Genomic DNA, 21138 nt, shown 5'->3' with positions numbered 1-21138 from the left:
AAGTTCTTCAAAGAACCCCTTTTAATGGATCCTCAAATAACCTTTTGAATAACCGTTTGGGGTACATTTTTTTAATATCCCTCCCCCTCCCTTATTATTAATAATAATAATATGCTTATAACAGACTTCCAGCACACTAATAGAGAACATTAAACAAGCATAGCACTTACACAAATTACTGATGATTGGCTGAGAGAAATTTATGATAAAAAGATTGTGGGGGCTATTTTGTTAGACTTCGGTGTGTGTCTTGACATTATTAATCAGAGTCTGCTGCTGGAAAAACATATATGTTATGGCTTTACACTCCCTGCTATATTGTGGATAAAGAGTTACCTGTCTACCTGTCTATATATTAATAACAGCAATAACACAATCTTTTAGGTGTCAGTGTTTATTATGATTTTCGTAGCAAAGGAAAATCCAAATATGAGGTAAACTCGCAGCAGAGACCCAAGTCGAATGGGTATATCCTCTGGCGTTAATGTGTTGATGTTTTCCGTATCCATAGCCAGAATGATTTTTTGCAGTGCATGGTGATCGAACATATTTCTTGTTATATTCATCAGAGGTGTAGGGAGGGGGAAGTCTGTGAATCCAAAAAAATAGTAATTATACAGATGATTAACAAAACATGCACACAACAGTATTCATACCTTGGTTTTTGTGGTAAATGTAAATGAAAAAAAAAACAGTTTTGATAATGGTTTTCATACACATACCTTGTACATAATGTAGAGGCCTATGGGGTATTCATTGAAGTGGTAAGGGAGGAGGATGGTACATGTGATCTGCATCACATACAAATACCAATAGACATACCTTGTGAGCCCCCTGTCTGTATACCTGCAGACACAGACACAAAAGTGAGCAGTTCAGTCATCTGAACCCAATACAGCTAGCCTTCAACATTCTCTTATAGCCTACATATTCTCACCTCTTTGTTGATTGACATCCTTGAATTGTTTCCATTTTCTGTTTTCGAAAGATTTGCACAAATATGAAAAGATAGAGGGTATCATCATAAAACAATATTAATTTAAATATGATACATGTTACAAACCTTACCTTAAATTGAGGAGAGCTTTACATTTTCCAGTTAAGTGCCTGCACCTACTGTCCTTTCAAATTCAAATGCAAATGTTTTAGTTGGGCAATTAGGTTCCTGCAAGAACCCCCACCATCTTAATACATTTGAACTCCTTCAAAATAGGAACTACATATTCTAATGTTAGAAAGAATAATATAAACTAGATATAGGCTACGGTGGGTGGGGTTGGCTAAATAATTAAAACTGAATAGGCCTAAAGAATAGTCATGAAGTAAAGGAAAAAGGCAGAGCATGCCCAGAGCTTGTGGCTGAGCAATACCAGTGCGAAATTGGATCAGAAGAGAAGGCTGACACCATTTTTTGCAACCCGACTTGCTGTGACTATTGATATGGAGATTGCGCAGACATAGCTGCTGCCCACTCTGTTGCCTATTTAGCTTCTGCTGAGTGCTCCCGCTGCTGCTCCCCCCCTCATTGACATGGAGTGGAGACTTAATGTTGTACACTAAAGATAGAGTATGGTTGACATGTTCGAACTATGCATTCCATGCCTCAAGCGTGATTTATTTTTTCAGTTGGGGTGTTAGGCTACATGCAGCTATCCTGCTGTACACAAAAGACATGATCGACATTTTTCTACAAATGTTGTTGTCTGTTGTAACAGTAATTTAGCCAAGCATATCAAACACTGAATCAGAATCTGGCTGTACAGGAGATGTTCAACGTCTCCACTCACGCCAAATTCTGGTTCAACACAAGCAAGACACATAGAGGTAGCGATTATTTTCTCATTATGATTGCAAACATTGACTATTTATTTTTCCAGCAACTCTCGCTACGATATGGCAGTATAATATTTAGGAAGATTATCATCACAAATAAAAGGTAGTCTAAAGCAGTAGTTGACAAACGAGGAAAGGAAAAATAGTGCTCTGGACGATGCAAAACAAACTTGCCCATTGTCAGACCCTGGTTACTGGTCTGGGTAAACATTCTTGGGCTGCCTAGAACGTTCTGCTGCCCAGAGTGTGGAGAAGCTTGGTAGCCTACTCATGCGGTAATTGCACGATAATTTAGTAGCGCAATAGCAGTGGTATGTAGTTAAAACACAGATTGTTTTATGCCCCAATGCAAAACTCAAGTGGGAGTTATATTATTTTTTCAGTAACTCTGGCTAGTAGATATGATATGGCAGCAACTATAAAGATTAGCCTACATCATCACACAAAACACTGATTGTTCTTGCTCCAGTCCAATATATGGGGACTGTGTCCTTGTGCAACAGCTGACAGAGACAGTTGTCTATCCATCAATAAATATTTGTAGGGATTTTTTTTAAATTTAGGCTGTTCAGTAATATGAGGCAGAGATAAAGTTATCCATAAAGTTATTATAAACACTGATACAAGTAAGTTTTTAAGACATGTCATACTTATGAATTGAAATGCTTATAAGCCTTACTGTATTTATAAATGTTTACAATTAATGCAATTACTATTTATTAATAGTGTTGTGAATGCAGATATACCCTTTTTATGTCCCGCCTACCGTGTGGGGTGATTGGCATTAGTGTTGGCCAATCATCAGTCAGCTCCACATTCATGTTCTTTGTAACTCTCATTTTGGGGCAGTTGATTTGACGTATGGGACCAGCATAGAACCCATATTGAAGAGAATAAGATTTGTTGTGGTCCTTCCACCCATGTCATCCACATCAGCTGTACAGTGAGTTATTAGTTAGCTAGATTCATAGTGCTAGCCAGGTTAAGGTTAGCAACTGAGGTGACAGCATTAGCTAACGTTAGCTCACACTCAGTGAAGATCTCAAACCACAATAGTTTAGAAATAATTTATAAGTGCTAATAAATAAATGTTATTATAAAGTGACATAATATTAAAAAGAGTTAAGTACAAATGATTTACTCATCATTACACATTTACTTGATTGTTTGCCATTGCTTCCTATCTTCCTATCAGTTCTCTTTTTAGATGTAACATCACAGCCATTCAAGTCACATGTATCAAATCAAATCAAATTTTAGTGTGTTAGTATACTGTAATGTAGCTGTAGGGAGGAGACCTTTTCAAAGCATCTATTCTTTACAATATCACCATGGACACTAATTCACATGCACGTACAGTGCCTTCAGAAAGTATTCATACACCTTGAATTATTTCACATTATGTTGTGTTACAGGATGAATTTAAAATTGATTATTTAGCTTTTCAGTGATTGTTCGTTGTATATATAGGTGTTATGTCTGTTATGCTGTGCGACAGGTTTTATTTACCCACTTTTCTTTATTTTGTATACGTTGGTTTTTGGAGTTTGTGAGCTTTCATTAAATACTCAGTTTATACCAAGTTTGTTCTCCTGCGCCTGACTTCCCTACCACCAGCATGCACCACATTACAGTTTTGGGTGTGTCTTTATCAGCTTTGCACATCTGGAATTGGGGATTTTCTCCCATTCTTCATTGCAGATTTTCTCAAGCTCTGTTAAATTATATCGGGAGTGGCAGTGAACAGAAATCTTCAAGTCTTTCCACAGATTTTCAATGGGATTCAAGTCTGGGCTTTGACTGGGCCACTCAAGGATTTTCTAGCGTTGATTTGTCTGTAAACTTGGGGTCATTGTCCTGTTGGTACATAAAATCTTTGCCTCAGTCTAAGGTAATTTTCCAACCTGAAGCAGGTTCTCATTAGGACTTTGCCTGTATTTGGCTCCATTCATTGTTCCCTCTATCCTTACCAGTCTCACAGTCCCTGCCACTGAAAAGCATCCAGATAGCATGATGCTGCCACTACCATTCAAGCAAAAGAGTAAAATGTTTGTCTCATCAGACCACAGAATATTTTGCCTTATGCTCTGAGTCTTTCACGTGCATTTTTGCAAACACCTGACGTGCTGTCATGTGCCTTCTCAGGAGTGGCTTCCATCTGGCCACTCTAGATACTGTTGTCCTTCTGTCATGTTTTCGCATCTCAGCCAAGGAACTTTGTAGTTCTGTCAGAGTGGGTTCTTGGTCACCTCCCTGACCAAGGTCCTTTTTGCCCGGTTGCTCAGTTTGGTCGGACGGAGTCTTGGTAGATCTTTATTTTTTCAATTTCCTAATGATGGAGACAACTGTGCTCTTGGAAACTTTCAACACTCTAGAAATTGTTTTATACCCTTCCCCAGATATATGCCTCATCACAATTTTAACTCCGACATCTGCGGACAGTTCCTTGGACTTCATGGTATAGTTTCTGCTCTGACATGCACTGTCAACTGTTGGACCTTATATAGACAGGTGTGTTTCTTTCTAAATCATGTCCAAACAATTGATTTGGCCACAGGTGGACTACAATCAAGTTGTAGCGACATCTCAATGATGATCAAAGGAAATCGGATGTACCCGAGCTCAATTTGAGTCTTTTTTAAATTCAGGCTGTAACACAACAAAATGTGACTCACCACCTGTAGCAAAATGTGACTTGGTGTTTTTTACTGGTAACTCAGAGCTACACAATTATATATCATACATTGCATTTGAAGAACAATGGGAAAGTAATTCTGCTTTGAAAGTTAATCAACTTGTAAACACACTTTTGAGAAAATCACATTTGAATGTTTTCGTATCTAGTGAAGAGCTCTTCTTTGTATACACCCATTTAGCATCGTTCACACCCTCTTAAGCTTTAGCCCCACCATCTCGTTTCACTCTCATAGAGCAAACTTGATGCTCTGGCCGATGATGTGTTTACCTCTTGATAACATGAAAACAGCCTAACCAGCTCTGCTGGCAACAATTTCATTGCGCTTTTTTGCAGACGTTTATTGACACCGATCATATTGAACAGGTGTTGTACACACGTTGCGTAACGCTAGCGTTAGAGGAATTTAATTCCTATAATGTTCATTAACCAATTAAATTATAACAAAGCAAAACACTTTGTCCGTTTCTAAGAATTTGTAAGGTTCTTATTTGCATAAAATAGAAAAAGAACAGTCTCAAAATCAACCAATAGCGTTTATTCCCGAGAGCTCTACTTAAAAACTAATGTACATTAGTTTATATATCACAAATAACATCATAGCGTCTTAAATGTCCCTCCCCCTCTCCGACAAGGACAAAGCTGCTTCAAAAGTCCATTCCAACCCACTAACGCACATACTTTACACACTATATCTGGATTATCTCCTGAAGTCTCCCCACAGTTTATTACCACTTAGCTGACAGTTCCAGTCCCCCACAGATACGGAAAACCTGGAGGGGCTCTCGCTGTCTTATTTTATCTCCACAGAGTTATAGCTGGATCGGTTCAAACATAGGTTAAAGATTCTCTTTGCTTACTTTCGGTACACACATACATTCCTTCTTCCACAATGGTTATCATTTTTGATTACCCTTTGTCCATGCTACATAGCCTCTAATCCTAATGGTTAAGTTTCTGGGTAGAACCTTGATAAAATATCTTAACAGCTAGCTAATGAGCCAGCCAGCTAACATTAGCTAGTTAAATAACAATGAACAAAGTGCCAACAATGAATAAAGTGCCAACAATGAACAAAGTGCCAACAATGAACAAAGTGCCAACAATGCCTAACATTAGGCTCTAACTATAAAAGCAAACAGCTCTGGGAAATGAATAATAACGTCTGCTAGGGAGCCAGACAGCTAACGTTAGCTAGCTAGCTAACAGTACACTGTAGCTTAAGACATATAGCTAGCTAGCTAGTTAAACAATGAATGGGAGCTATCCAACCAGGTTCAATGTTAGCCAACGATTAACAAAGTGACAACAATGCCTAACATTAGGCTCTAACTAGAAAAGAAAACGGATCTGGGAAACAAATAATAACATCAGCTAGGGAGCCAGCCAGCTAATGTTAGCTAGCTAGTTAACAGTATACTTTAGCTTGAAATGAAACCACTTTCTATCAAAATTAGAGATGTGTAATATTTGAAAATGTAGCTAGTGAATGCTAGATTATCTTACCTGTACAAATCATCATACAGGATGGACGCATTTCCCTGTCAGGAGTGCCATACCACGGTTGCCTTTAGTTTGAAGATGTCATCTGGAGACAGGTGTTTTCTCCATCTCTTTTGCTATCATACTCTAATTTCACTGATTTCAAAACTTGATCGTCCAGAAAGTGGAGAGCAACACTAATGCAGCTCCACTACACAATACATTTTTTTAAGCCACGGTCGACAGGATTACCAACACAGACTGACAAGCTCAAATAGACAGAAAGTTTCAATATGGCAGACTAATCCGAACTCTCTGCATGTCCAGACCACCTATTATATCAGCCAATCATGGCTAGTGAGAAGATTGCTTAATTTTTCTGTGGCTTAACCAACAAGGCTCGTAATTTAACAATTTTATTTGTATTTACAGATGGCATACAAGTTTGTTATTAAGGCACATGCAAGTTCACATGCTAGAGAAGACATTTCTGCCCAAAAACATTTAGCTAAAAAAAATATTTTTTACTTTCAAACGGCTCTGCTGTGAAGTCGTGACTTGCGCCATACGCATAGTTTTCTGAATCTGGTCACAAATGTGGAGTAAGTCAAGGGGTATGAATACTTTCTGAAGGCATTGTGCATGCACATGTATGTAAGTTGCACTCTTGAAATATTAACTGCAGTTGAATATAACTTTTGGCCCTTACATTTCTAAAATAGTCAATTGTCCATGTTTACAGTTACCAACATTTCATATCTAAGAACCAACATTTATTATCAGAGAGAGATAGAGAGAGAGCAACTTGTTGAATGTGCCTAATATTGTCAACACTTCCGCCGAAGTCGGTCCCTTTCCTTGTTCGGGCGGCGTTCGGAGGTCGACGTAACCGATCTTCTAGCCATCGCCGCTCCACCTTTCATATTCCATTTGTTTTGTCTTGTTTTCCCGCACACCTGGTTCACATTCCCTCATCAGATTAAATTGTTCTTTGTGTAGGGTGTTACGCTACAGGCTGGCTTGCGCTAAGTTTGTTTCTAAACTAGGTTTGTTTGTTTTGTTTAATCCGGTTCATGTTACCATGGTTGTGCTTTGTGCTGCCTCGCCTGTGCCTTTGGGCCAGGGTGTATATTAAAGTTTTCCTGTTATCACCCATCTCTGCTCTCCTGCGCCTGACTTCCCAGCAACCAGTCACCCACCCTGTTACAGAATTCCACACCGATCAATGGAGTCAGCAGGAGCAGGTGCCCCTGTTGTGGGGGTAGAGGAGCGCGTCCAGGAGCACGCAACGATGCTCCACCATCTCGGCACTGTCATGGACCGCATCGTCCAGACTATGGATGCTGGGAGAGACAGGGAGTCCCTCCAGCGCCCCCACGAGCACAACAGGGGTCTCCACTACACGCCTCCCCTGCACCCGGTCCCAGTGGGATTTGTCTCGCCCTTCCCAGGGAGTTTGATGGGACGGCAGCACGCTACCAGGGGTTCCTACTGCAGCTGGACCTGTATCTGGAGTGGGCTAGCGCCATGTGGGTAGAAGGCGATGCAGCGCTGGACCACTTCGAGGTGCTTGGTCGACTGTCAAGGCTGAGAAATGCCTGTACTTCCAGCATTCCGTATCCTTCCTAGGATACCGCATTTCCACCTCAGGGGTGAGGATGGAGAGTGCCAACATTTCAGCCGTGCGTAATTTGGCCGACTCCCACCACGGTAAAGGAGGTGCAGCGTTTTTAGGGTTTGGCAATTACTACCGGAAGTTTTTCCGGGGCATTGGTCAGGTAGCGGCTTTCATTACCTCACTGCTGAAGCGGGGCCCGGTGCATTTGCAGTGGTCCGTGGACAGGGCTTTTGGTCACCTAAGGGCTCTGTTTACCTCGCTCCCGTGCTGGAGCATCCGGATCCCTCTTTGGCGTTCACGGTGGACGCGTCCAAGGCTGGGATAGGAACCAAGCTCTGTCAGTGCTCGGGTACGCCACTGAAGCTCCACCCCTGTGCCTTTTTCTCGAAGAAGCTCAGCCCGGCGAAGCAAAACTATGATGTGGGGGACCGGGAGCTGTTGGCTGTGGTCAAGGCCTTGAAGGAGTGGAGACATTGGCTTGAAGGGGCTCAACACCCTTTTCTCATCTGGACTGACCACCGCAACCTGGAGTACATCCGGGCAGTGAGGAGACTGAATCCTCGTCAGGCAAGGTGGGCCATGTTGTTTACCCGTTTTGTTTTCACCCTTTCTTTCAGACCAGGTTCCCAGAATGTTAAGGCAGACGCACTGTCCCGGCTGTATGACACAGAGATGCGGCCCATGGATCCCACCCCCATACTCCCGGCCTTCTGCCTGGTGGCGCCGGTAGTATGGGAGCTGGATGCGGACATTGAGCGGGCGTTAAGTGCAGAGCCCTCTCCCCTCCGGTGTCCCGCTGGGCATTCCGTCTACTTTCTGTGACCGGTTGATCTATTGGGCCCACATGTCACCTTCCTCTGGTCATCCAGGCATCGGTCGGACGGTGTGCTGTCTGAGTGGGAAGTACTGGTGGCCCACCTTGGCAAAGGACGTGAAGGTTTATGTTTCCTCCTGCTCGGTATGTGCCCAGTGTAAGGCTCCTAGGCACCTGCCCAGAAGTAAGCTACAACCCTTACCCGTTCCACAACGGCCTTGGTCGCATCATTCGGTTGATTTTCTCAACGATCTTCCTCCCTCACAGGGTAACACCACTATCCTGGTCGCTGTGGACCATTTTTTCAAGTTCTGCCTTCTCCCTCTGCCCGGTCTCCCTACTGCCCTACAGACTACGGAGGCCATGTTTACATTTGTCTTCCGGCACTACGGGTCTGATCGGGGTCCCCAGTTCACTTCGAGGGTCTGGAGGGCGTTCATAGAACGTCTGTGGGTCTCGATCACCCTTACCTCGGGTTTTCACCCCGAGAGTAATGGGCAGGTGGAAAGAGTGAACCAGGATGTGGGTAGGTTTCTGCGGTCTTATTGTCAGGACCGGCCAGGGGAGGACCGGCTCTGCCACTCCTGCACCAACCTCTTACCCTTCCAGTGCGTACTGGGGTACCAGCCAGTTCTGGTGCCTAGGCACACTGGTACCATTTCTTTAAAAAATAAGAGAGTGCTCTGAAATCAGAGTAGATAGCAATATCGAATTTACCCAGGTTTGTTTATCAACAGTTGTCAGAGTGACATCATGAACATTCTATTGAAATGGTAACTTGCATAGTGAAGTCTTTTGTTTTGACATGTATCTAGCTAGTTAAACAATGAACCATGATCCCAACTCATAACGTTACTACCCTGCATGAATCTGCAGGTAGCTAACAAACCAGGTTCAATGTTAGCCAGCTAGCTAACATTAGGGTATAACTAGCAATGCAATTTACTCTGAGATATGAATAAAATTACTACACAGATCACACACGAAACATTAGCTAGTGAGCCAGCCAGCTAACGTTAGCCAGATAGCTAACAGTAAGCTTAAACTTGAAATGTAAATGACTTTCTGACAAAATTACAAATGTGTAATATCTAAAAATGTAGCTAGCTAGGCTATCTTATCAGTTACATGGATGGACGCTTTTCCCTCTGTCACAGATGCCATGGTTGCCCTTAGTTTGAAGATATAATCCAAAGACAGGTGTTTTGTACAATAGCCTTCTGTGTGTTTTCTTTTCAACTCCCTCTGCATATTTGCAATAAAACAGCAGAATTTCCTTAGCTATCATACTCATATTTCCACTGGGCATTCCACTGATTTCAAAACTCAGTCCTCCAGAAAGTGGAGAGCAACACTTTTGGAGTTCTCGTAAGTGATATCTTTAAAAATGCTATGTTAGAAAATATTACCTACACATACCGACCAGCTCACGTTATAGACAGAAGCGTGCTACATGGCAGACCAATCCGAACACATCTCTCGGCATGTCCAGCCAACCCATTATCTCAGCCAATCATGGCTAGGTGTAAGGTTTCTGACTTTTTCCGTGGCTAAACCAACTAGGCTCATAATTGATTTTTTTTTATCCCATTAACAGATAGCATACAAGTTCGTTATTAAGGCACATGAAAGTCCACATGTTCCAGAAGGCATTTCTGCCAAAAAAAACTAATTTTTATTAAAATGAAAAGTTTACATTCAAATGCACCTAGTTACACCTAGTTTCCTGAAATGAGTCACATATATAGATTTTTTTTTAAATGGATTCTGTATTTATTAACTTCTTAAAACTACCCCTCCCGGATCCGGGAGAATTGTCATCAACTACACTAATTAGCATAATGCAACGGACAAAAAATCTTACTAGAAAATATTCATATTCATGAAATCACAAGTGAAATGTAGTGAAACACAGCTTAGCCTTTTGATAATCACCCTGTCATCTCAGTTTTTGAAATTATGCTTTACAGCCAAATCATGACAAGCATTTGTGTAAGTTTATCGATAGCCTAGCATAGCATTATGTCCAGCTAGCAGCAGGAAGCTTGGTCACGAAAATCAGAAAAGCAATCAAATTAAATCGTTTACCTTTGATGAGCTTCAGATGTTTTCACTCACGAGACTCCCAGTTAGACAGCAAATGTTCATTTTGTTCCATAAAGATTATTTTTATAGCCGAAATACCTTATAGCCGAAATACCTTTTTATAGCAGAAATACCTTTTTCTTGTTCAAGTTTTGTTGAGAAATCCACCGGAAGTTGCGGTCACGACAACGCCGAAAAAAATACAAATTAGATCCATAATATCGACAGAAACATGGCAAACGTTTTTTATAATCAAACCTCAAGGTGTTTTTCAAATATCTATTCGATAATATATCAACCGGTAGAATTGGCTTCTCAGTAGGAGCGAGAGGAAAATTGGCCGCCTTTGTCTATTACGCACAAATCACTCTGAGAGCCCCCACCTGACCACTGACGCAATGTTGTCGTTCGGCGCACATTTTTCAAAATGAAAGCCTGAAACCATGTCTAGTGACTGTAGACACATTAGGGAAGCCATAGAAAATGGGATCTGGTTCATATCCCTTTCAATGGTCAAAAGGGATGCATAGGAACGCAGAGGTTTCAAAATAAGAGTCACTTCCTGATTGGATTTTTCTCAGGCTTTCGCCTGCAATATCAGTTCTGTTATACTCACAGACAATATTTTTACAGTTTTGGAAACTTAAGAGTGTTTTCTATCCTAAGCTGTCAATTATATGCATATTCTAGCATCTGGTCCTGAGGAATAGCCTGTTTACTTTGGGAACGTTATTTTTCCAAAAATGAAAATAGTGCCCCCTAGCTTTTGAGGTTTTAATGACATAAAACAATTAAAGCCTTGTTCACCTTTGGATACTGCGATCACAACATGGAATAAAGTAAATTTTCTATTTTATTCTTCATCTTATTATAATGTATATTCAACAGAGCCCATGCAGGAGCCGCAGGAGAACCTGGGTGTTCTTAGGGACATCAGCAGCCCTATCACATCTGATGAAGAGTACCTCAGCCCACTGGAGGAAGGCATGGATTTTGGAGGGCCTGAGACAAGGAAGATAGTCGACACACGATTCAAGGAGCCCCCTGCATTCCAGGTGAGACTGTAACACTGATCCCAAAAGGATCTCTCGTGTATCACTTGGCTATACTTCACTTTACATTATACTGTTGTGGTAAAGTTAAGCATAGGGGCAAGGAATCAGTTTGGGATTTGGCAAATAGATCTTTCACAAAACTTTTTATTGACAATTTGCAATACACTGTAAAATCTATAAATTGATTTAATTCAACTTAATTTCAAAGCACATATTGTATGGTGATTCATGCAGTGGATGTTCCAGTAACGCTTTACTTGACACCCAGCGTCATAACAGGTTATGACACGGTCATAACCATGTCTTAACAGCTGACATAACTTGTTAACCTGTTATAATATGATCATAACTGTCATGACATATATTTAGACAAAAAAAGAAACATATCTTTTTCAGAATCCTGTCTTTCAAAGATAATTCACAAACATCCAAAAAACTTCACAGATCTTCATTGTAAAGGGTTTAAACACTGTTTCCCATTTCCTATAAACAATTAATGAACATTCACCTGTGGAACGGTTGTTAAGACATTAACAGCTTACAGACGGTAGGCAATTAAGGTCACAGTTATGAAAACGTAGGACACTAAAGAGGCCTTTCTACTGACTCTGAAATACACCAAAAGAAAGATGCCCAGGGTCACTGCTCATCTGCTTGAACGTGCCTCAGGCATGCTGCAAGGACAAATGAGGACTGCAGATCTGGCCAGGGCAAGAAATTGCAATGTCCGTACTGTGAGATGCCTAAGACAGAGCTACAGGGAGGCAGGACTGACAGCCGGTCATCCTCGCAGTGGCTGACCATGTGTAACAACACCTGCACAGGATCGGTACATCCAAACATCACACCTGCGGGACAGGTATAGGATGGCAACAACAACTTCCCGAGTTTTACCAGGAACGCACAATCCCTCCATCAGTGATCAGACTGTCCGCAATAGGCTGAGAGAGGCTGGACTGAGGGCTTGTAGTCCTGTTGTAAGGCAGGTCCTCACCAGACATCACCGGCAACAACGTCGCCTATGGGCACAAACCTACCATCACTGGACCAGACAGGACTGTCAAAAAGTGCTCCTCACTGATGAGCCGCGGTTTTGTCTCACCAGGAGTGATGGCCAGATTTGCGAGGCCTGTACTCTGAAGCTGGATCGATTTGGAGGTGGAGTGTCTGTCATGGTCTGGGGCGGTGTGTCATAGCATCATCGGACTGAGCTTGCCGTTATTGCAGGCAATCTCAACGCTGTGCATCACAGGGAAGACATCCTGCTCCCTAATGTGGTACCCTTCCTGCAGGCTCATCCTGACATGACCCTCCAGCATGACAATGCCACTAACTATACTGCTCGTTCTGTGCGTGATTTCCTGCAAGACAGGAATGTCAGTGTTCTGCCATGGCCAGCGAAGAGCCCGGATCTCAATCCCATTTAGCACGTCTGGGACCTGTTGGATCGGAGGGTGAGGACTTGGGAAATTCCACCCAGAAACGTCCAGGAACTTGCAGGTGCCTTCGTGGAAGAGGGTCACAGCACGAACTTGCAAATTTGGTGCAGTCCATGAGGAGGAGATGCACTGTAGTTTTTAATGCAGCTGGTGACCACACCGGATACTGCCGGTTACTTTTGATTTTTATCCCCCCTTTGTTCAGGGACACATTATTCAATTTCTATTTGTCACATGTCTGTGGAACTTGTTCATTTTATGTCTCAGTTATTGAATCTTGTTATGTTCGTACAAATATTTACACATGTTTAAGTTTGCTGAAAATACACGCAGTTGACAGTGAGAGGAAGTTTTATTTTTTGTTGAGTTTATATTGCATTATTTTATGGCTGGTTATGGCATCTACATAAGAGTGTCAAATCCCACATCACCTACCACACATGTCAAAACATTCCATTACACCATAGCCAAGATGTCATGTTATATATATCTTTTTTTAATTTACCATTTTAAATTATCATTGTAATTGCACACACATTGATGTCAGACATGCACCTACCCCAATGCTATGTTGCTGATGACTGGGATGAATGCAGGAGTAGATTTCAGGAGCAAGACAATACATCCTTGTTTTAACTGATGATTGATATAAGGGAAAGTACGTGATAGGCCTATTGGGCTTGTATTATTATGATGGTCATAAAGCTTCTTGACAGTGTCATAATGTGTATTTTCTTAATCCAAGTAAAGTCCTGCAGGATGGTCATAATGCTTCATGACAGTTTCATAAAGTTTAATAATTGGAAGAAATGTGGGTTTTGACACTCATATGACATTATATATGTAATTATTATATATACAATCATATGACATCATAATGTATTATGACACTGTGTGTCATGTAAAGTGTTACCGATGTTCCATATAGTGTAGTTTGCATTTCAAAAGTGACAGCATGGAAATTAGTCTATGTGCTGTCAACTCCCATTTCAAAATGGCTCATCCTCTGTTTTAACAGGTAACTATGAATGATCAAGCGGTCATTGAGGGGCAAGAAGTGACCATGTCTGTCCGACTAAATGGACAGCCCAAACCCATGCTTTATTGGTAGGTTTCCTTACGCCATTAAATCATCAATTCAATGCTCTGTGTATTTAATCTTAACTGAAAAAGCCTGCTGAGTTATTGATACAATACAGAATTTGTTTTGTCATGCATACACTACATCACCTGCTCGTCAAACATCTCATTCCAAAATCCTGGGCAATGATATAGAGTTGGTCCCCCCTTTGCTGTAACAACAGCCTCCACTCTTCTGGGAAGGTTTTCCACTAGATGAAGGAACATTGCTGCCCGGACTTGCTTCCATTCAGCGAGGTCAGGCACTGATGTTGGGGGATTAGGCTTGGCTCGCAGTTGGCGTTACCATTCATCCCAAAGGTGTTCTATGGGGTTGAGGTGAGGGCTCTGTGCAGGCCAGTCAAGTTCTTCCCAACCAATCTCAAAAAAACATTTCTCTATGGACCTCCCTTTGTGCTGAAACAGTAAAAGGCCATCCCCAAACTTTGGCCCCAAGTTGGAAGCACAGAATTGTCTAGAATGTCATTGTATAGGGGTAAGATTTCCCTTCACTGGAACTAAGGAGCCTAGCCCGAACCATGCCCCGGACCATTATTCTTCCTCCACCAACCTTTTCACTATGCATCGGGGCAGGTTGCGTTCTCCCGTCATCTGCCAAACCCAGATTCGTCCGTCGGACTGCCAGATGTTGAAGCGTGATTCATCACTCCAGAGAGCCATTTTCACTGCACCAAAGTCCAATGGCGTCGAGCTTTACAGCTCTCTAGCAAACGCTTGGTATTGTGCATGGTGATCTTTGGCTTGTGTGCGGCTGCTCGGCCATGGAAACCCATTTCATGAAGCCCCCGACGAACAGTTCTTGTGCTGACGTTGCTTCCAGAGGCAGTTTGAAACTCGGTAGTGAGTGTTGCAATCGAGGACAGACAATTTTTACGTGCTGCGCCCTTCAGCCCTCAGTGGTCCCGTTCTGTGAGCTTGTGTGGCCTACCACTTCGAGGCAGAGCCGTTGTTGCTCTTAGACCAGGCCTGGGGAATTATTTTCTAGAGGGCCCCATCATATGACAGGATTATACATCATGTGTATGACTGTGTTGACATATATATCTAGTGTAATTCACTTATTTAACTTTAACATATAAACCACATCCATGTTCTCCTATTGGTTAGTATTTTCATTACTACATTTTACTTAATTTATTACATGCAATGAACTACACGGAGGGAAAAGTTAATTGTGCATTCAGCACAACGGACAGAACGCTTATTAACCGGTATGCACAAAAACACAAGAAAGAGAGAGAGCTCAACATTACATTTGGCTAGGGGGCAGTATCCTGAATATCTGCCTGACTGACGTGCCCAAAATAAACTGCCCGTTACTCAGGCCCAGAAGCTAGGATATGCATATAATTGGTAGAATATGATAGAAAACACTTTGAAATCCATTCAGATTTTTGTTGTGAGGTCACAGGCCTTTCCAATGGAAGTCTATGGCTCTATATATAAAAAATAGCTCACAGATTGCAGTTACTATGGCTTCCACTAGATGTCAACAGTCGTTATACAGGGTTTCAGGCTTGTTTCTTGAAAAACGACCAAGTAATTGTAGTTTTTCCAAAGTGAGCTAATCAGGAATGGTAGGCTTTTGTCCGCGTGAATGAGAGCACACTCTTCGTTATTTTCCTTTCCTATTGAACACTGTTCTTTCCGTCTGAAATATTATTGTTTATTTACATATTAGGGTACTTGAGGATTATATAGAAACATTGTTTGACTTGTTTGGACAAAGTTTACCAGTAGCTATTTGGATTCCTTTGTATGCATGTTGAAGTTGTGGATTACTGAAATGAATGTGCCAACTAAACATACTTTTTTGGGCATAAAGAAGTATAAAGAAGGACTTTATCAAACAAAACAAACATTCATTGTGTAACATTCATTGTGCTGGGACCCTTGGGATTGCAAACAGAGGAAGATCTTCAAAGGTAAGTGATTTATTTCATCGCTATTTGTTATTTTGATGTGGGGCGCTGTCCTCAGGTAATCACATGGTATGCTTTCTTGGAATCTGACAATGCAGTTGGAGTAACAAGAAGTTAAGCTTTTAAATTATATAAGACACTTGTATGTTCATTAATGTTTAATATTATGATTTTGTCATTTGAATTTGGCGCCCTGCAATTTCACTGGATGTGAACCCACTACGGAACACCTAGCACAAAGAAATACTACTCAATCAGTGTGAGGAGTGAAGTCTCTGATGGCCATTGACTAGAGCAGTGAAGTCAGGTATAGTTTCTGATGTTGCTATGCGTAGGATTGCTGACGTTAGAGTCAGTATGACCTTGACTTGTTATATTTCATCACTGAAAATGTCTGTTCACATACATAGTTTGACCCAAACAGTACAAACATCTGACAACGCAGTTGGATTAACAAGAAGTTAAGCTTGTAAATGATATAAGACACTTGTATGTTCTTTAATGTTTAATATTACCGTTTGACCCAAATAGTACAAACATCTTCTGAGCATGACTCCTAGTCTTTGGAAAGTTTTGTTCATCGAGAGATGCATAGAACCTTGTCAGTGACATTGTTTTGAATAGTTCTCCAATCACTGCATCAGACTGAAGATTGATAAACTCAAGTTACAGGTCAGTGGGAGTGTTATCCACATTGAAAGTAAAAGGAGAGGATTTAACAGCATGTCATTTTCTAACACTTTGAAATCCTCAAAACAACGAGAAAACTCACCATTGAAATCCACATATTTTCCATTCATTTGCAATCTCCAACTTCAGGTTCTACACCCTTTTAAGGAAACGGGGATACCTACAGAAGTCAGTTGTCCAACGGAATGTATTCAACTGAAAGTGTCTTCCGCATTTAACCCAACCCCTCTTTTAAGCACCTTCCCCAAACTCAGCCATCTCACGTTTTGTTGTAGGGGAGATCTGCATAACCCGACTCTGTCTGTTCCAACAGTGAGATAAACTGCCTGTGGTTTAAAGATTTTTCTCTTATGAAGTTCACCACTAAATGACTGTATCCACAACATGGCTCATTTTCAGAACACATTTACAGAGCACCTGATGAATAATATAATGCAGGAAAATAATTTTCTGATCTGGGTTCAGCTCAGCTACTTGATCTTGTATTCTTTTCAAAAGACCAACGTTTTTTTCCAGTCAAGTTTGGGCACCCATCAGTGGTCACAATCTTTCCCTGTGGTTGTGCTCTTCATCGACTGCAATGAAGCAAGCTCCTCTGTAATTTCAAAGTCTGGGGTTATGCATCGTAAGAATATCAACAACTGCGTCGTGTCACGTGCATCACTGCTCTCATCCAGGGCCAAGGAGAAATAGGTGAAATCCTTTACCTTGTCTTTCAACTGTTGTTCCATATTCTCTGCGTTGTCCCCAACACGCTTTGTCACTGTTCGCCTTGACAGGGAAACATTTTAAAACAGCTCTTTCTTGTCAGGGGAAAGTATTGCTATAGAGTCAATTAAACATTCTTTAAGGAATTCGCCCTCAGTAAATGGCATACTATGTTTAGCAATTTTGTGGGACAGTACATACTCTCTCAGTACGTACTCTCTCAATTCCGTCATTTGTTGAATGCAGTTTTGTTAAAAGTCCTTTGTGCTTTTGCAACTGAGAAAGCCCTCTGCTCTGAAGACATATTCCTATATTTCTGTGCATGCTTTGTCTGTAAGGGAATACCCCCCTGAAATGGACAAAAATGAATGGGAAGTCATTGGCACTGGACAAACCATATACACGGTGTCCAATACCACTCAATTCGGCGTCGTTTCGTTCAAAGTTGATTGCAAATGCCATATGGCAAATGCCAGGTGTAACACTTTGAAAATCCAACAGGTGGCAAGCGCGCTCCACCATGGTTTTTCATATTGCAAATGCAACACAAGTCAACATCCAACATCCATTTCAAAAACCTAGCAACCCCTTAAAAAAGTGCTTTCTGGACCGTTTTTCAAAATTCTTTTGATTTTTTTTGGCAATTACACATGTGTAAGAACTGTATGAATATACTTTTGTCCAATTTTATTATCATAATTTTAAAAAAATGTTTTACTTGCGCATAAGGCATATGTTTTGTCCATTTGCAATATGATTTCATTGGAAGTCAAAAGTCAAAAGTCAAATATAGCAGAAATTTTGAAAAAACTTCACACACCCTTAAAAAAGTGCTTTCTGGACCGTTTTTCAAAATTCTTTCGATTTTTGTGTCAATTAAACATGTATAAGAACTGTATCAACATACTTTAGTCATATTTTATTATCATAATTATTTTTTATTTTTTACTTGTGCATAAGAAATATGTTTTCACCATTTGCAATATGATTTCATAGAAAGTCAAAAGTCAAAGTCAAAAGTAACTTTTTTTTGGGGCCAAATGCCATAAGAAATTTGACATGCTCAAAAATCCTTTAGAAATGCAAAATTGACTGGCCTGATGAACTCGGGATGGCCGGGCAGTGATAGTTGTTCCTTTCCATCACTCGTTGTGTTGATTTCATCATGTCCATTTGGTGATGTTTTTTCACTGTAGAATCATATTGCAAGTGCACGTGCATTTGCAATATGTTTCAATGGGCATTTACCATCACGAATTTGTCATGCTCAAAAATCATGCAGAATTGCAAAATTGACTGACCTGATGAACACAGGATGGCCGAGGACCTCATGAACGTACTTGAGGTCGAATTGTGCTTCTCACCCCAACGGTTCTCTCACTGTCACCCAAAAGCAAATGACGTTGGGGGGCAGGCTTCATTTTGGGCCTACTTTTCTCATGGTCGCCGCGCTTAGACCGAGCGAGCTATGGTCAAGCGGGATATCTCGTTGAACTCGGCACGGCCTAGAGATTATGGTAATGCCATTGACTGCTCTCTGTGTCTTTAAGCACTGCACTTTGTCACTCCATCCTTGCTGTGTGTGTGTGAGAGCTTTTCTTTGACATCTGTTGGGAGAAATTACTGATTTACAGTTCAGGAGGGTTACCTAGTCACACATATGAAGTTTTGGAAAGATGTGACATTTTTAACCCTTCAAAACAGACAGTGTGACCCAATGAAAGGCACTTCCGGTTGGCACAGGAAGCTATAAGTAAACACATGTCTTGATTGAGATAGCCTCTTACAGAATCCTGAATTTTAAGTCTTTAAGTTACGAATTGACTGATCTACACAGGGTTGAATGCAGGGATTTTCATAATGACAGGTTATGTGTTTCAAAACACTTTTAGGGTGATTTTAACCACTTCCGGTTGCTTCAGGAAGCTTAGAATTGACACAGGTAGACCTCATAGTGGTCTGATGGACTATCATAGAAGACAGGTTCATAAGGCATTCATAAGCCACATAGTCTTCAGGTTGACTTTAGAGGAGCAGTCAATGTATTCCTGTGGGGAGAGAAGTCAATGCAAACTGTTTGATGTAAACACCTTCTTTTAACTGTTAAGGGTTAATGCAACACGGTCAAGGTTAGGCTTGCACGGATCGGAAGGACCTGACTGACCTGATGAACACAGGATAGCCGAGGACCTCATGAACGTACTTGAGGTCGAATTGTGCTTCTCACCCTAACGGTTCTCTCACTGTCACCCAAAAGCAAATGACATTTAGGGCCAGGCTTCATTTTGGGCCTTCTGTTTTTCAAGGTTGCTGCACTCAGAGCGAGCTACGGTCAAGCGGGGCGTCTCGTTGAACTCGCTGAACTCGTTGAGCACTGTCTGGAGACTATGGTGATGCCATTTTTTGTGTTGATTTCAGAATGCCATTTTGGTGATTGTCCCTCTCCGTTTAAACATATTGCAAATGTACAAAAGTCAACTAGCAAGTCAGTTTCCATCAGTCAATTAGATGTCATTCTGACACCAAACTGATACCAATTGACACCAAACCCACTTTTTCCAACTCATTTAGAAGCCAACTATCACATATGTCAGAGCAGGCCCATAATTCACAGCGCTTTCAGTTTAAAACATAAGAAAAACGTAAAACACATAGTTACATTCTAGCTGCGGGTTCAGTTCAGACATTATGTGTAGGCCTATGTGAGGCGACCCCGAATCCCGAGTTTCGGCTCGATAGGTCCTTCGGTGCCCGAGCAAAACCCTAATTGGTGCTGAATATCCACTTTTTTCCATGCCTTGCTACGGGGTCCTTGAATGAGCTATTGGACAGAAACATTGGGGTCCGTCTCTATGGGCCGTCTTGCGTCCCTGAGACTTTTCTAAATGTCGTCATTTTCGTAATGGTCAAAATTAATTGAAGTCATTGCAAATGTACGAGGCTGTTTCTCAGTCCGAGAACCTTCTAGAGCCACGTAACTAACCACACACTATCGACCTGAGGTCTAGAACAGGTTTCTAAAGTTTCAGAACTCTAGGTCTGACGGTTCTTTTTTAGCTCGAACAAAGGTAACTATTGCAGGCACTGTCTGTCTCTACGCACCCCAATGGGTCCCTCCTTCCAAGTTGTGTTTTAGTGTGATTAAGTTTTTCTTTGAAATGTTATGGGAAAAATGACTGATTTACAGTTCATGGGGGTTGCCTAATCACACATATGAAGTTTTGGAAAGATCTGACTATTTTAACCCTTCGAAACAGCCCCTGTGACACCAATTATGGCACTTCCGGTTGGAACAGGAAGCTATAAGTAAACACATATCCCGATTGGGGTATGCCTTTACAGAATCCTGAGTTTTAGGTCTTTACGTTAAGAACTGAGTTATGTGTTATTTCAGAAAATCACAGAAAATCACAGAAATCTCGCAGAGCTCCGCAGCACACTTTAAAAAGATCCGTATGAACACCCTGCAACTGGATCTGTAACTGTTTAAAAAAAAAAAAAAACTATTTTTGAACATCACTAATTTGACATTGTACGATTTCTCCTAAATGACGATAGATAAATGGCTGGTTCTTTTTTTATTGACACCGGAGGCTCCTTGACTTTGACGTGAAGCGGAAAAATTATTGCTCTATTTTCATTTTGGCCATAACTCAA

At 41.3% G+C, this 21138-nt stretch overlaps 1 protein-coding gene and 1 long non-coding RNA gene across 2 annotated transcripts in view; one reads left to right on the top strand and one right to left on the bottom strand.

Moving 5' to 3' along the window:
* Positions 1-722: 722 nt before the first annotated feature.
* LOC118943574 lies at positions 723-1460 on the bottom strand. The gene is made up of 3 exons (XR_005038769.1): positions 1069-1460; positions 938-975; positions 723-846 (listed from the first exon to the last, which is right to left on the bottom strand). It is a non-coding gene; the product is annotated as an uncharacterized LOC118943574 (long non-coding RNA).
* Positions 1461-7235: 5775 nt separating this feature from the next.
* Positions 7236-21138, top strand: part of LOC110501283 (striated muscle preferentially expressed protein kinase) — a 94774-nt gene continuing 80871 nt past the window's right edge. Inside the window, exons 1-5 of the mRNA XM_036959578.1 lie at positions 7236-7464; positions 8498-8586; positions 8995-9094; positions 11416-11582; positions 14040-14128. Coding sequence (XP_036815473.1) covers positions 7236-7464; positions 8498-8586; positions 8995-9094; positions 11416-11582; positions 14040-14128 — 674 coding nt within the window. The remainder of the gene's footprint in view (positions 7465-8497; positions 8587-8994; positions 9095-11415; positions 11583-14039; positions 14129-21138) is intronic.

Source organism: Oncorhynchus mykiss, chromosome 22, assembly GCF_013265735.2.
Source record: "Oncorhynchus mykiss isolate Arlee chromosome 22, USDA_OmykA_1.1, whole genome shotgun sequence".
Taxonomy (NCBI): domain Eukaryota; kingdom Metazoa; phylum Chordata; class Actinopteri; order Salmoniformes; family Salmonidae; genus Oncorhynchus; species Oncorhynchus mykiss.
Note: the sequence above shows the minus strand (reverse complement) of the source record. Positions and strands in the feature narration are given on the sequence as shown.